Here is a 16132-nt window from a genome sequence, read left to right on the forward strand (position 1 = left end):
ACTCCTGAATTGGAATTAATTTGCATACTGGATACAATTAACTTAGGCTTGAATAAAGACTGGGAGTGGATGTGTCATTACACAAAGTAAAACTATTTCCCCATGTTTATCCCCCCCCCCCCCCCCAAACTGTTCCTCAGACGTTCTTGTCAACTGCTGGAAATGGCCCACCTTGATTATCACTACAAAAGGTCCCCCCCGCCCCCACCCGCTCTCCTGCTGGAAATAGCTCACCTTAGCTGATCACTCTCGTTACAGTGTGTATGGTAACACCCATTGTTTCATGTTCTCTGTGTATATATATCTCCCCACTGTATTTTCCACTGAATGCATTTGATGAAGTGAGCTGTAGCTCATGAAAGCTTATGCTCAAATAAATTTGTTAGTCTCTAAGGTGCCACAAGTACTCCTTTTCTTTTTGTGGATACAGACTAACACGGCTGCTACTCTGATATAAATATACTCACATTTATAGACATGTGACTTGCCCAGGTGGCTACAAACTTCATCTTGTTGCTGTGACTTTGCACAGAAGAACAAAGGAGTTTCTGCACACAAGAGAGAGAATATAAAAGCCCTGGAAGACTCTCCATTTTGTCTTCCGCTGGCTTAAGAGATGGCTTCTCCACCCCAAAGAAATGCGTGAAAGAAACTGGAACAAAGGACAGTAACTACAGGGGTGTGCGTGATTGCTGGACCCAGACTAGGAATGAGTCCAGTCTGTGAAAGAAGCTTATTGGAACATTTCTGGGGGTGAGATTTCATCTGTAATTAGTTTCTTAATGTATTAGGCTTAGACTTGTGTGTTTTTGTTTTATTTTGCTTAGTAACTTACTTTGTTCTATCTGTTATTACTTGAAACCACTTAAATTCTACTTATTATACTTAATAAAATCACTTGTTTATTAGTAAACCCAGAGTAAGTGATTAATACCTGGGGGAGCAAACAGCTGTGCATATCCCTCTACCAATGTTATAGAAGGCAGACAATTTATGAATTTACCCTGTATAAGCTTTATACAGGGTAAAACAGATTTATTTGGGGTTTGGATGCATCCCATTGGGAACTGGGTGCCTGGATGCTGGAGAAAGGTGACCTGCTGAGCAGTTTTTGGTTAAAGTCTGCAGCTTTGGGGGCGTGGTTCAGACCCTGGGTCTGTGTTGCAGCCAGCTGGTATGTCTGGCTCAACAAGACGGGGATCTTAAGTCCCAAGCTGGCAGAGAAAACGGGCTCAGAGGTAGTCTCAGCACATCAGGTGACAGTCCCAAAGGGGTCTTTGTGACCAAACCTGTCACACAACCCTTAAACATTCATTGATATCTGGAAGGTCCCCCATTCCAGAGAGGGTACAGTAACATTAAGGATAGTTACGTATGGTGATTTACTGTTTAATACTGTAAGAAGGCCCTACAGTGCTCCATGTTTTCATTGAAACAGGAAAATATATTTTAACTAGTTAAAATTGGTGGGGCTCCAGCTGTGAGCCCTGTGCTGGGCTGATAGCTTGGGGGCAGGGCAGCTGTCTGCCCCACTCTGGGCTCAGTTCCACAGCTGGGAGGCTACCAGCAGTGAAACTGACATTCACGGCTCCAGCTGTGAGCCCCCACTGATGACAGAACGACAGCCAACAGCCAATGTAAGTAACGCAGTGTTACACGGACACTGCATCACCCTAAGTACACTGACATAAGTGCTACACCTCTTGTGGAGATGGAGTTGTCATGTTGGTGGAGCAGGCCACTGACTTTGGCAGAAGCCGCATTCTAGTGGAGACACAGACATAATTAGGTTGACCTGACTCTGTAAACCAAGCCTTAACCATCCAGAGCAGGTGGCTACCCAGCCTCCTTTGAAAACCTGCAATAAAGTGCTTCCACGACCTCCTGAAGCCTCTGTTACATTGTCCTGTTGTTCTCATCCTTGAGTGGGAACCAGACAACGTCCCCACCTCCGCTGGCTTCAGCTAACTCCCGAGCATCCTGCAGCTGGAGGTTCCCGCTCTCTGTCACTGCCTCCATACTGTACCAGTTTCCTCCCTGTGATTTCTTGCCTCTTCCCTAACTTCCTCCTCTGACTGTCTGCCTAACGAGAGTCCGGCTCACATAGTAGCCAGGAGAACTCCATCCTCCCAACACTGCCAGACCAGGAAGGCAAGCTGTACACAATGGGACCAACTCCCCTCCCACTCACCCTGGTATAAATCAGGTGTGAACCCACTGGGAGCCAATGGGGCTGGTTCCTGTCACTGACCAGGGTATAAATCGGGTGTAACCCCACTGGAGTCACCAGGGCAATTTCCCTCTCACTCATGCCAGCATAAATCGGGAGTAACCTGGCGGGAGTCAGCGGAGCTGCTCCAGCAAGTGAGGGAAGAAACAGCCATGATGCTTTTACCCAATTATGGGAAGTCTGCCAGGTCGCCGTGGCTAGTGGTGGAGAATGTTGGATGTATTGGGGCAGTTCTAGGTTTTCACACGTGTTGAAGCTGTATCGCTGCATGAAGCAGAGATCGCTCTGTGTTTACTGAGGCAAACAGCCAGTGGACCAAATGCTCTGGGTGATGAACAGTGTTGAAATGAAGAGAAAAGCTAATAAGATGATATCAGATATGCTCTTCTGGTCAGCGCAACTGTTCATGATGCTAGTTCAGGACTTCATATTAAACTCACCCAGATGCTGCAAAATTCCTCTGGGAAATATGCTCAAACCACTGTTCAACCAGAAGGCAGCAGTTGCAACACCAGTGCCACATTGAGGGGCAAAAATAGTGCACTTTTGAACGAGTATTTTACAAGCCTCAAACATGTTGCCACCACTGCCCAGGCTTTTTTATTTTGAAAATACAGTCAGCTTTCCAGTAAGTTGTGTGCTGCGACGCCGTGCCCGCGATTCTACAGCCACTCAATCACAAGCAGAGAGAAAGAAGCTGCATTTTGCTATCATCTGCTATTTTTCTCTCTCCCAACTGTGTGTGCATTTGTTTTGTCATAAGAGGAAACAGTATCAGTTTGTGTCAACAGCTACTCAGAGGCTACAACTGACTTTGGGCCATAATACTAGTACTAAAAGTTTGTTCTATAGAAGAGTCCACTCAGTCTAGGGGATTGGGAATGAGGGAAACTGCCCATATGAGGTTTTACTTCACCTTTTACATGTCAAATGCTTTAAGGTCAAGATTTTCAAAACTGCCTAAAGGTTCTGGAGGCCCAACTCCTATTAAATTAAATGGGACTGGGGCATCCAAATACTCTGTGTGGCTTTGAAAATCCCATCCAGCTCTTCCTTTTTACAGTTCAGAGTTTAAGGCCATAAGGGGCCATTCTGATCATCAAGTCTGACTTCTGGCATAACACAAACTGCAGAGTCTAACCCAACAATTCCTGCATCCAACCAATACCTTCTGATTGAGCCAGATATTTTTTAGAAAGAGACACCTGATCTCGATATAAAGACTCCAGCTGATGGAGAATCCACCACAGGCCTCATTACATTGTTCATCCAATGGCTAATAGTTCGTGTGTTCTTTAATAAAAGGATTAAATGCATTTTGTGATGGTTGTTACAATGGGTGTCTCCAGTCAATTTAAGCAAACCACAATTAACCATTTAATGCTGTAACAGTAATACCAGGGTTCTATTAACCCCTTCAAGCCAATGCCAATATGACACAAACCCCACTCCTAGCGATGCAGAATCTTTAGAGTTACAAGCACAGCCTATGGGGTTTGTAAACTCTTCTAGTTGAACCTGTAGGATTCAAGTAACTTGGGGAAGTATGTCTTTACATACTATTTTTCTTAAAATAATAATAAAAAAACCAAGAAATTCCCATTTAAAACTTTGTTACAGTAGTTACTCTTGTGAATATGGTCCACTAATTGAAAACATAATGGTCAGAACTTTTGTTTGTTCTAGTCAAGAAAGTTAGTTAAGGCATAGAAAACAGCTCTGGCCCTGCAACGCAGCAGCATCAACCCAAAGCGTTCAAAAATTACAAGTCAGGCCCCTTGCCCCCTCAAAAACTTAGGAGATTTGAAACAATACATTTGTGGTTCTTTTTTTTTCTTTGACTTCTGGTTTCTGAGCCCTCGAGAGTAATATTTTTGGGGTTTTCTCCACAACCATAAGGATTAGAAACTCACTTTTTTCTTTCTTCCCCCTCTCCCCCACTTTAAGTGAAAGTAGAGATTCTTGTGCAACGAACACAGGACTCTGTGAGCTGGGGCTTTATAAGAGAAACACCAAAGAGAGAGCTGGTGACTCCGGGCAATGAAATCTCATGGGGGTTTCTTTTCTGCCTCCTCTGCAGTCAATAAGCTGAGGGGGGCAGCTGTTGCCCTGTGGCCCTGGTGCTGTGCCAAGCACTGTGGCTAGTAGATGGGTGCATCCTTGCCCTGGTGGGTCCTCCGGTGACGGGTGAGCGTGGAGCTCTCCCCGAAGCTCTTCCCACACTGGGCACACTGGAAGGGCCTGTCGCCCGTGTGGGTGCGGTGGTGCCGCAGCAGGTCCGAGCTCTCGCCGAAGCGCTTCCCACACTCGGTGCACTTGTAGGGCCGCTCACCTGTGTGTAGGGTGCGGTGTTTCACCAGGTATGAGCTGAGGCTGAAGCTCTTGCCGCAGTCGGCACAGCGGTAGGGCTTCTCAGCCGTGTGGGTGCGCTGGTGCCGCACGAAGGTGGAGCTGTCGATGAAGCCCTTCCCACAGGCTGGGCACTTGTAGGGGCGCTCGCCACGGTGGATGCGGTTGTGGGTGATGAGGTAGGAGCTGACGCTGAAGCTCTTGCCACAGTCGGGGCAGGTGTAGGGCTTCTCGCCGGTGTGGGTGCGCTGGTGGATGATGAAGGTGGAGTTCTGGCTGAAGCTCCTTCCACAGTCCAGGCACTTGTAGGGTGTCTCCCCGGTGTGCAGCCGATGGTGGGTCAGCAGCGTGGAGCTCTGGCTGAAGCTCCTCCCGCAGTCGGGGCAGGTGTAGGGCTTCTCACCTGTGTGGGTGCGCTGGTGGCTGATCAGTGTGGAGCTCTGGCTGAAGCGGCGCCCGCACTCAGAGCACTGGTAGGGCTTCTCGCCTGTGTGGATGCGCTGATGGATGACGAGGTGCGAGCGCCGGGAGAAGTGTTTCCCGCATTCGGCACAGCTGTTCTGCTTCCCACCCACCTGCAGGGCCTGCTGGGCATCTCCAAGCTCCTGGTAGCTCCCCTCCCAGGGATTGGGCACAGCCAGTCTCTCCACTTGCTGCTCTTCTGACCTGTCCTCACTCTCACAGGCCTCTCCCTCATCAGGGCTCTGGGAAACATTCCCTTCACATCCTCCTGCTACCAACCTGTGCGGTTCCACTGGCTTGGGACTTTCCTGCTGAAGTTTCTCCTCCTCGTTCTCACTCACCATCCCGTCGCCTGCTGGGACAGAGAGAGAGAATCCAGACTGGAGTCAGTCCCTGTGCCGGAGGGAAGGAACCTCAGAAAGATGAACAGGGGAGTAGGGAAAACAAATCAAAATAACTGATGGGGAGAGTGAAAAACCAGGAACTAAATCCCCCACACCCTTCCCTCAAGGTGAGGGAAGAGGGAGTCAATTGGCTTCACATCCCACCTGAACACTCAGAGGGGAGGGAGCTGGGTGGGTGGGAATGCTGATTTTCAGTAAGTCTTGGAGCACTGGGGAAGTTCCAGAAAACAGGAAGAAAGATAATGGTAGTAGTGTTGATGTAATATACTTAGACTTCTGTAAGGTGTTTGACTTGATACCACTCAACATTTTGGATTAAAAAACTAGAATGGTATAAAATTAACATGGCACACACACTAAATCGATTAAAAAAATCTAGCTAACTGATAGGTCTCAAAATGTAATTGTAAACAGGGAATCCTCATCAAGCAGCTGTGTTTCCAGTGGGGTCCCACAGGGATCAGTTCTTGGGCCTTCACTATTTAACATTTTTATCAATGACCTGTTCTGGTGCCCTCAATTCAAGAAGGATGTAGATAAATAGGAGAGGGGTAAGAGAACAGTCCCAAGAAGGGGGATAAAGAATTAGAAAACCTGACTTATAATGAGAAGCTAAATAGACTGAGCTCCTTGAGTCTAACAAAGGGAAGGTGAAGGGGTGACTTGATCAAAGTCTATAATTACCTACATGGGGAGCAAATGTTTAATAATGAGCTCTTCAGTCTAGCAGAGAAAGGTCTAACACGATCCAGTGTCTGGATGTTGAAGCTAGACAAATTCAGACAGGAAATAAGGCACACATTTTTACTGGTGACAGTAATTAATCATTGGAACAACTTACCAAGGGCTGTGGTGGATTCTCTATCACTGACAATGTTTAAATCAGGATTGGATGTTCTTCTAATAGACCTGCTCTAGGAACTATTTGGGGGCAGTGCTCTAGCCTGTGTTATACAAGAGGTCAGACTAGATGATCACAGTGGTCCCTTCTCGCCTTGGAATCTATGTAGCTAAGAGAAGCAATGTCTGCCATGAGGATCCAAGGGACAGCCCTGACCTGGATGAGATGAGATAGAACCTAGGGAGTTCACAGGGCTGTGGTGGAAATCTCTCACCTGTGCTAGCATCACTTGGGATCTCCTCTTCTGAGGAGACCTGGAGATCCAGGATGTATGGCTCTTCCTCTTGCTGCATCCAAGGGATCCTCGGAGATTTAGGAAACTGAAACCCTGTTCATGGGAAGGGCAATGGGTGAAGGTTCACTACATATTTCTGAGGAGTCACTCCAAAAAAGTTCCTTGAAATGTAACCCATTCCTCTCTCATCATTGTGCAGATGCAGGAATGTTTCATCCCAAAACATGGACAAATGTTTACCAAGACCATAGCAAGAGTCACACCTGGGATGTTGGTGCTATCAGACACAATTCCAGTAGGGAACAAAAGTGCAAAGACAAAGAAGAAATACCAACCTAATAAGTTAGCATCATAACCTGAGTCACGCTCTGGACAAAGCTATCCAGCTTGGGGCTGATGTGGTCCCATCACTGTTGCATCTGAGTGCCTCATTCTCTGGCTAGGTCTTCTGGCCCTGAAGTTTGGAGTATGGGGCTGTGAACTGGAGCACTGGAGATGAGCAGTTTTAATAAACTGGTCACTTCATGTATGTGACTAAATGGGAGCTGAAAATACTGTGACGTGCCCACAGACACGCTTGGCCAGGAGAGAACCCAGATCTCCTGAGACCCACTCCACAGGCCATTTTTGTCTCCTCTCATGTGCTCAGATCTGATGAGCCAGTATCTCTTTAAAATAATTAGTCATGCCTCAAAGAGCACCGAGCACCAGTGATTTAGGCCCAGCACTAAGTACTAAGAGTGACTTGAAGTATTCGTCAACTTTATAATGAACTCTCTGACCGCTTAAGTTATTGAAAATAATCGCCCTTGGAAACCTGGCATATTCTGAGTAATTTATTCTGTTTCCGTAAGTACCTGCTGAATATGCTGTAAAAAGATCTAACTGGAAAGATGTCACCTGCACAGAAATGCATTTGAATCATCAAATTAGATTAATAAATTCATAGATTTTAAGGCCAGAAGGAAACGTCATAACCATCTGGTGTGCCCTGCACAATGAGAATACTATCCACTGATTCCTGCATCAGGCTAGTATCTTCTGGCTAAGCTCTAGTTTTTCGATAGACCCCCCCAGTCCTGAAGAAAAGACGCCATGTGAAGGAGAAGCCACCACATCCCTAGTTTCAAGGGTTAATTTCCCTCACTATTAAATACATGCACCTCATTTCAGGTTCAGATTCCAGGCACTGGCTCTTGTTATATCCGTAGTGGTTAAATTAAAAAGCCCACAAAGTACTGTACCTGCATGGAATGAAGGGATCTGAATGTAGCTGGGACAGGGTCTGTCATTTACTGCAAGTTTGCTCAAAACTGTTGGTCCCTGGCCTGGCTCTAGGTGCTACCCCAATACAAAATAAATGATGTGTGTTCTCCCTGGGCTTTCTTTTAAACACTGACCTAGGGTAACTGGGGACAGGACTACAAAGAGATTTTCTATAATGCCTGAAAACTGGAACACACAATAGTGCCAGACTAAGGTCAAAGAAGCCAAAAACTTAGGGGTGATGGGTCAGGGCCTAGCAGATCTCATCCCTTTGAAGTTACAGCTGATTTTCAGTCTCACGCCCTTTCAAAATTTCATCCCTTTCTTCTCCAGTCCACCCTGGTTACACCAGAGTTAACTAATGCTCAGAGTTTCTGGAGCTTTGTCTATGTTAACAGCTTCCAGAAAAAAACAGCGAGAGAGTGAGTGAGAAAGTGTCTGTGTCATTTCCTAATGTGGGATTTGGCACTTGTGCTCCCAAGTTGTCTGGACATTTGGCAAACCCGACTCCTGTCCCCAGCTTTAGTTTCTGTCTCCCCAACCACCCCTCCGGCAGGGAGACTGGGGGGCCATATTTCCAAGAGCTGACCACCCACAATTGGAGCCGGATTCTCCAAACCGCTCGACTCCCACTGTGAACCCAACGCGCTGAGTTCTGAAAACTCTTCCCGGGAGACTCCGTCCCTGACCCAGTTCCGGGGCGGTCGCTCTCCTGGAGCTGGCTCGGCTCCTGCAGGCGCTCAGGGGAGCAGAGCCGGGGGGCGGGGGGTAGCAGCAGCTCTGGGATTCGCAGAGCCCCGCCCCCCGGGAGCAGAGATGGGGCGAGGAGGGGCCGTTGGTGCCGAGTCACTTTCCTGCCCAGTCCCAGCCTTTTGCCCCGGGTCTCTCCCCTCACCTGCAGGCTCCGGCTCAGGGGCTGGTGGCGGCAGAGCCCGGGGCTAGTTCCAGCCCCCGGAGAAAGTCCCCCCGGCTGGGCCCAGAGAGACGTTAGGGAAGAACTCTCACCGCACACACCCCACTTAGGAGCAGCAGCTGTTTGTTACAGATTCTGCAACGTCTCTGACCCAGGAAGCTCAGCCCTCAATATCCGGAAAAAAAGAGGCAGATCAGTTGGTCATGGAGAGACTGGCCGCCCGCCTGTGGCCATGGCCAGGGCCCTCTGGTGGCCACAGCTGATGGGCTCTCCTTCCAAACCCCGGGCCTGTGCTCCTCTTGGGACAGAAAGGGGGCTGGGGTATCGGCCTGGATCCTTCCCGAGCAGAGAGAAACCTCCAGACCGAGGCCCCAGAGAAACCTGCCCCTGCTGTCAGCCAGGGCTCCGGGCAGCCCCTTGGCCAGGTGCCCACTAGCCATGCTGGAGCTATTTACGCTATTGCCAGCTCCAGATGTTCAAAAATCATGAGTTAGGAACACCAAAAACCATGAGATTTGGTAACAATAACAGCTTTGGGCTTCTTTTCATTTGCCTTCTGTTTTCTGAGCCTTTAGGGTGTGCTGGGGTGACATTTTGAAGCTTCCTCCTCACTGGGAGGGCTAGAAACTTACTTTTTCTTTAAGAATGAATGTTGAAATCATCATCACCTCACTCCAGGAACTGGGCTTTAAGGAAAACGATAATTATCATGAGACTCATGACAAAACCATGAGAACTGGCGATGCTGCATTTATTTTGGGGACCCTCTGAGACAATCCCAAGTCCCCCAGAATCTCAGTCCCACCCACAGTCTCCAGAAGTCTCATTATTTTTATTGATATTATTGGCCTGGGAGCACCTGGAGGCCCCGGTGTGCTCAGAGCCACACACAAAAAAAGATTGTGTCTGCCCAAAAGAACTTACCCAATCTAACTATAAGACGAGACACAACAGGATAATACAGACAGATGATGGAGGAGCACAAGGGAACAATAAGCCCATACTGATTAGTGTTATAAACAGCAACTACTAGCCATTGTCAGCACCCCTGCAGGTGCCAGGGTGTTAGGGGAGCTGCTCCCCATACCGGGGTGACATGGCAGGAAGCAGGGAGGTGCCAGTGGGGTCGGACAATGGAATACGTGGGTGAGGAAGGCTGGTGTTACTGGCAGATCAGATGCTGGGCTTGACATCGCAATAGTGTGGGAGGGTGATACATCAGCCACGGAAGAGCCTTGCAATGAGTGGATTGTGTGTGATGCGGTGGAGAAGGGGAGCCAGCCAGGAACTTGGAGAGAGGGGTGAAAGGGTCACAGGAAAATGATCTTTGCAGCAGCAGCGTTCTGGACAGATGTAGGTGGGGTAAGAAGATGGGATCGGTCCCAGCCAGGGAGGAGGATGCTCAGTGATTAAGATGCGAGATGAAGGCCTGGATGAGAGGTTTAGCTGTGATGGAGGAATGGAGGAGAGCTGGGTTGACCATAGAGAAGTGATGCAGGAAGCAGATTGAGACATGGCCAGGATGGGGCCACCAGCCATGTCGAAACAACACACACTCTGCTGGCCTGCATGACAGGGATGGTGGTTCCCCCCCACCAACAGTGTATAGCAGACTGACTTGCCCCTTTAAAGGTTTGCCTGGGCCCAGCCGACCCTGGTTACTAAGGAGGCACAGCTGAGCAGGAATCAACTTAAATTCCTCTATCAAGAGCAGCAGGAAGCTGCAGGGAGAGCACAGTCTCAGGGAGAACAGAGTGTAACAAAGAGGCAGTTGGGGGGTGAATCTGCTCCAGCAGGGAGACCTGGGACTTCAGGCAGGAAAGGCCTGAGCATGACCTGATAGAAGGGTAAATGGATGGGCTTGGGAGGGACTTGAGAATGTTATCTTGCCAGTTTGTTATTTTAATAAAACCAGAATTTGACATGGGCTGTTAATGGACAACAGCCTGTGTGAATCATTGAAGAAGCTTATTGAAGGGGGAAACTGAGGCAAGGGGCTGCTTGCAGAGCTTCCCTGAGGCCATGAGTGGGTGTGTGGCAGTCAGCCCCCACTGACTCTGGGAAAAGGGGCTCCATTTTGGGGAGAGAGTTGGTGAATCCAGCAACAGCTATCCCCTGTTTGACAGAGTACTCTGCTGGAGGGTGCAGTATGATGAGCGGAACTGGAGGACAGTCAGGTTTCTGGGGAACCTAATCTGGATGACATTGAGGCTCGGCTTTGCCAGCTAGTGGCCTGGGTGCTGCTGGACAAAGCTTACCTAAGGTGTGGAAAAGTTTTCTCCATCCTGCATACAGACGAGACAGACCCTGCCCCCATGGTGACCGTGGAGATAACCCTTCTGTCCGTGTGAATACAAGCAGGAGACATATGCAATGTAGTTGTAGCCATGTGGGACCCAGGATATTAGAGGTAAGGAGGGTGAGGTAGTATCTGTATTGGCCCAACTTCTGTCGGTGCGAGAGACAAGCCTCCAGGCTGCATAGAGCTCTTCATCAGGTCCTGATGAAAAGCTCTGTGTATGCTCAAAAGCTTATCTCTCTCCCCAACAGAAGTTGGGCCAATAAAATTCTTAAATCTGTTATTAAGATGATGTTAAAATAAAAGGAAAATGGTACAGAGTTTAAGCATAAAAGTTTCTGGTTATCAGGGAATAACGTACAGATTATCAAGGGGTGCGAAGTTTAGGATCAGATGGCATAAGGAGTACATAATCTGCAATATCCCTAATTGGGGGTATATTACCCCCCTCCCCTCCCCGTGTCTCTCTATAGCCAGGACAAACATTCCCTTGAATGGTGACAGCAGGAATATAACATGGCTGATGCTTGGAGCTGGTAGAATTTTTTAAAACAAAAACACTTAGTCCATCAAAGGCTTTTTAAAAATCCCCAGTTAGGTATTTCCAGCAGTTTTTAAAAGTTTTTCTATGGCAGTTTTCGAAAGAGAAATTAGCCTTTTGGTTTTGAACAATGAATGAATGAACTCTCCTGTTCCTGTCTCAGGGTCGCTGCCTTGCTTCCAGCATGGCCTGGTGCCCTCGGTGGCACACACCAGCTCTCCAATCGGGCTCCCCTGCAAAGCCAGGTGTGTGTCAGGGATGCAGGGAGCCCCAAGAACCTGCCAGATCTCTGTGTAGTGATGGCACTCATTTAGCAATCCTGGGGCAGGGCTGGGGTCAGTCTCCACTGCAGCGAGGGAGACACACAGCCAATGCCAGCAGCCTGGTTCACAGCGGGCTGAAGGGTCTGTTGCAGAGTCCTAGCGCAGCATCATATTGCATGGCCCTGGGAAGATAACTGGTCTGGCCCCAGAGGGTGGAGGTCTACAATGGGGAGCTGGCCTGGTTCATGGAGATTCAGGCCAAGCCCGGGAGGGTGCCATTTCAGGCATTGCCTCCCCAACTGTGAATCTGGGGGCGGGGGGCTTAGTTGTTTGGCTTTTAAGTCTTTATGGGGAAGCCAGACACCTCCAAGCGTGTGTGAGCGTCTCAGGGTCAAAGTTTAATCTGCAATGCACATGCTGGCTGCTTGCAGGGGCTCTCTCCTAACCCCTGGGGTGGGGAATCTGCAATTTTACCCTTCTCCACCACCACCATTGTCACTGGTCTGGTTCCCTCTGTACCCACAACCCTGCACAGCACTGTGGGCACTCCAGGAGATTCCCCCTCCCACCAGGGCACTGCCCGAGGAGGCATTGGGCTAAATTTGGTTCCATATTCTGAGGCCTCATCTACATGACAAAGTTAGGTCACCATAAGTTGCCCTGCATCGGCCTTTGTGTACGTGTGTCTACACTCAAATTTGTATCGGGCTGACATAAGTGCCCCAATATAGCAACGCAGTCAAACCCGCCCCCCTGCCAAATGGCATCAAGCCATGGTCGACCTGCTGAAGTTCACACAGTGCATGTGTAGACATTGTGTTAGAGAGGCTAAAACCTCCTGAGACCCACCAGCCCCATCTCCATGAGGTTAACAAACCAGACAGGCTCAGCCCCCCGACTCTGCTGACATTGCTGACTCAGGCAGTATAGAGGGCTTATTCCTTCACCCGCTCACTTCCCTGGTCCTTCTCGCATGAACAGAGAGCAACAATACCTGAGGTCTGTGGAAGTATAACATTGTATAAGTATAACGTTGTATAAGGGGACATGCTGGATACATTGTATATGAGAGGGCATGCCAAAACATGTTACAAAGTATCTGAGGGAGCACATGTAGGGACAGTTAGCTTTTGAATGGAGAAGCAATTAAGATAGAGCCAGCACGTCTAAGAAGCAGGCATCAGAATGGAAGGTGTGAAGGGCAATTAGTTAAGTTAACTGGAAGCTGTTAAAGGAGATTGTTAAGGGTGGCAGGTAATTGAAGATACGTGACTGGTCTCAGTGATCTCGAAAGGTGGTGACTAAAATCTTTTTCTTCTTTTGTCTGTAACTTCTCTGTAACTTGTTCTCCAAAAAACTGTATAAATTAAGAGACACAAGCCCCACTCGGGGGGCTCACTTCTAAATGTATTAGCAGAGCAGCTTTGCTAATAAAACAGAGTGGTCTGATAAATTGTGAGTCTGAGTCAAACTTTGACAGGTCCAAAGGTGCAAACAATTCAATGTTTATTGGGGTGAACTTCCAGCAAGCAATGATTCCAATTTCCTTCCTTAGTGTCCCCCTTCCCAGCTCTGACACCACAGAGCCTTGCCTGTGTCCCGGTTCCCATTCCCTGTTCCATTCCCCACCTTAGCAAAACATAATTCCAATTCCCCCACCCCCATTCCGTGTTCCCATTCCCCACCCCTTACTTCCTGATTGACTGCAGACTATATAGTAAAACTTGAGTTCTGCTTAGCTATACCTTAACCTGTCATGTTACTGAAATTTAACTAACCAATCCTAACATATTGTAACATGTTTCAGAGTAGCAGCTGTGTTAGTCTGTATCCGCAAAAAGAAAAGGAGTACTTGTGGCACCTTAGAGACTAACAAATTTATTTGAGCATAAGCTTTCGTGAGCTACAGCTCACTTCATCGGATGCATTATCTAACCAATTATATCCCACCACCTTAATTAGTTTGCACCCAGCAAAATTAATTGTGCAGCAGACAGAAACAATCACAGAACCAGACAGAGATTATACAGACAAACAATAGGGAAATGGGGACTACAGTGATAGAAAAAACACAGAAATGAGGATTTCACATTCCAGCTATTGATAAGTGAGTTCTTGCCAGACAGGATGCTATCAGACTAAGTTTCCTTTTACATCTTCTAGGCTCTTCCCTTCTCTGGAGGTGATAGGCATTATCAGGACAGGATTGTATTCCTAACAGCCCAATAGCACCTTATTTCAGTGTGACTGGTGAGGATGTGACCGTTCGCTTCCCAGTTTATGGCTGCTTCTGCTGCTTAGCCAAAGGCCTTAGCCTAAGAACAGGGCCTCAGACTGTCACAGTAAGAGAAGGCCCTTACACCAGCAGACAGTGATTTTGATCCTTTCTTTTATACCTCTAAAACTAGCTAAATGATAAAAATACACCAAAATTCTTGAAGTATAGGCCTTTGCAGACAGGCCTGAATATGGTGTGGTGTTCACGCCCCATTGAGGTGAATGGGGAGGTCACAGCTCTGACTGCAGAGCTCACTACTCACTGGGAACCCCTCCAAAGCAGCTAGCTACCCTTGGTGCCTGGGACCTGGACAGCCTGGGCTGGGACAGAGAGAAGTCACCATGTGTGACGCAGGGACCCTTTGGTGACAACTGTCAGAGAGCACTGGGGGTGCACAGGGATTACAGGGAGCCTTGGTTTGGATATACGTATAAATAGTCCACCGAAAGCTGTACCCACTAGTCAACATAATCACTGTGAGATATATGTACAGCTAATACGTAAGGCATTACGGATCTAGACTGACAATTATACTTTTGAGGTCTTGGTGTTAAGGCAGGTGACAGACCTCGTGCATGTTCCAAGGCAGGAGGTAACACATACCTGTCTCCCAGGGGCGGCCCATCCATATAGGCAAACTATGCGGTCACCTAGGGTGCCAAGTTAAATGGGGCGCCAAATTCAAGGAAAAAAAATCAAATAAAAAAATAATAAAATGGAAAAAAAAAAAAAAAAGACGAAAAAAAATACAAATAAAATAACAAAGATGTCATTATTTCAATTCCCGTGCATGTATGGAGGGAATATAAATTATAAATCATTTCCCTGCATTTCTGAGAATTTATTAATATGTCAAGTCTTTTATTTACTGCAAAAATAAATAATATTTTAGCGAATTTTTTTGTCAATTTGCAACACAGAGTCAAGATGACCCACTCTGCAATTTTGATAAGCAATAACTCAGCCACAATGAAACACATCCGCCAGTGGCAAGAGCTGCAATGCTAGTGACACCTAACTCGAATATACATGTTGTCAAGGTTCCTTCCCCACTCTGAACTCTAGGGTACAGATGTGGGGACCTGCATGAAAACCTCCTAAGCTTACTTTTACCAGCTTAGGTTAAAAGTTCCCCAAGGTACAAACTATTTTACCTTTTGCCCTTGGACTTTCGCTGTCACCACCAAACATCTAACTGGGTTTATTATTGGGAAAGAGTCATTTGGAAACGTCTTTCCCACCAAAATCCTCACCAAAACCTTGCACCCCCCTTCCTGGGGAAGGTTTGATAAAAATCCTCACCAATTTGCATAGGTGACCACAGACCCAAACCCTTGGATCTTAAGAACAATGAAAAAAGCATTCAGTTTCTTACAAGAAGAATTTTAACAGAAGAAAAAGTAAAAAGAATCACCTCTGTAAAATCAGGATGGTAAATACCTTACAGGATAATCAGATTCAAAACATAGATAATCCCTCTAGGCAAAACCTTAGGTTACAAAAAGACACAAAAACAGGAATCTACATTCCATTCAGCACAGCTTATTTTCTCAGCCATTTAAAGAAATCATAATCTAACGCACATCTAGCTAGATTACTTACTAAGTTCTAAGACTCCATTCCTGTTCTGTCCCTGGCAAAAGCATCACACAGACAGACCCAGACCCTTTGTTTTTCCCCCCCTCCAGCTTTGAAAGTATCTTGTCTCCTCATTGGTCATTTTGGTCAGGTGCCAGCGAGGTTATCCTAGCTTCTTAACCCTTTACAGGTGAAAGGGCTTTTCCTCTGGCCAGGAGGGATTTTAAAGGTGTTTACCCCTCCCTTTATATTTATGACACATGTAGAGCAGAAATTCCTGTAGAGCGGAGATATCGCGAGTTGATACATGTCAAACGGTCATTTTAACACATGTCGCAGGTAGATGGTTAAGAATCAAGCGAATACTGTGGAAAATTGTGTTTCTTGGTGCCAAAGCATAAAGAATAACATCT

At 47.3% G+C, this 16132-nt stretch overlaps 1 protein-coding gene across 1 annotated transcript in view; it reads right to left on the reverse strand.

The window, feature by feature from the left end:
- LOC141998732 (uncharacterized) overlaps nucleotides 1-16132 on the reverse strand; it is a 52221-nt gene that overhangs the window by 17460 nt on the left and 18629 nt on the right. The window contains exon 6 of the mRNA XM_074971714.1: nucleotides 4536-5134. Coding sequence (XP_074827815.1) covers nucleotides 4536-5134 — 599 coding nt within the window. The remainder of the gene's footprint in view (nucleotides 1-4535; nucleotides 5135-16132) is intronic.

The sequence above is a fragment of the Natator depressus genome, chromosome 14 (genome assembly GCF_965152275.1).
Source record: "Natator depressus isolate rNatDep1 chromosome 14, rNatDep2.hap1, whole genome shotgun sequence".
Lineage (NCBI taxonomy): Eukaryota > Metazoa > Chordata > Testudines > Cheloniidae > Natator > Natator depressus.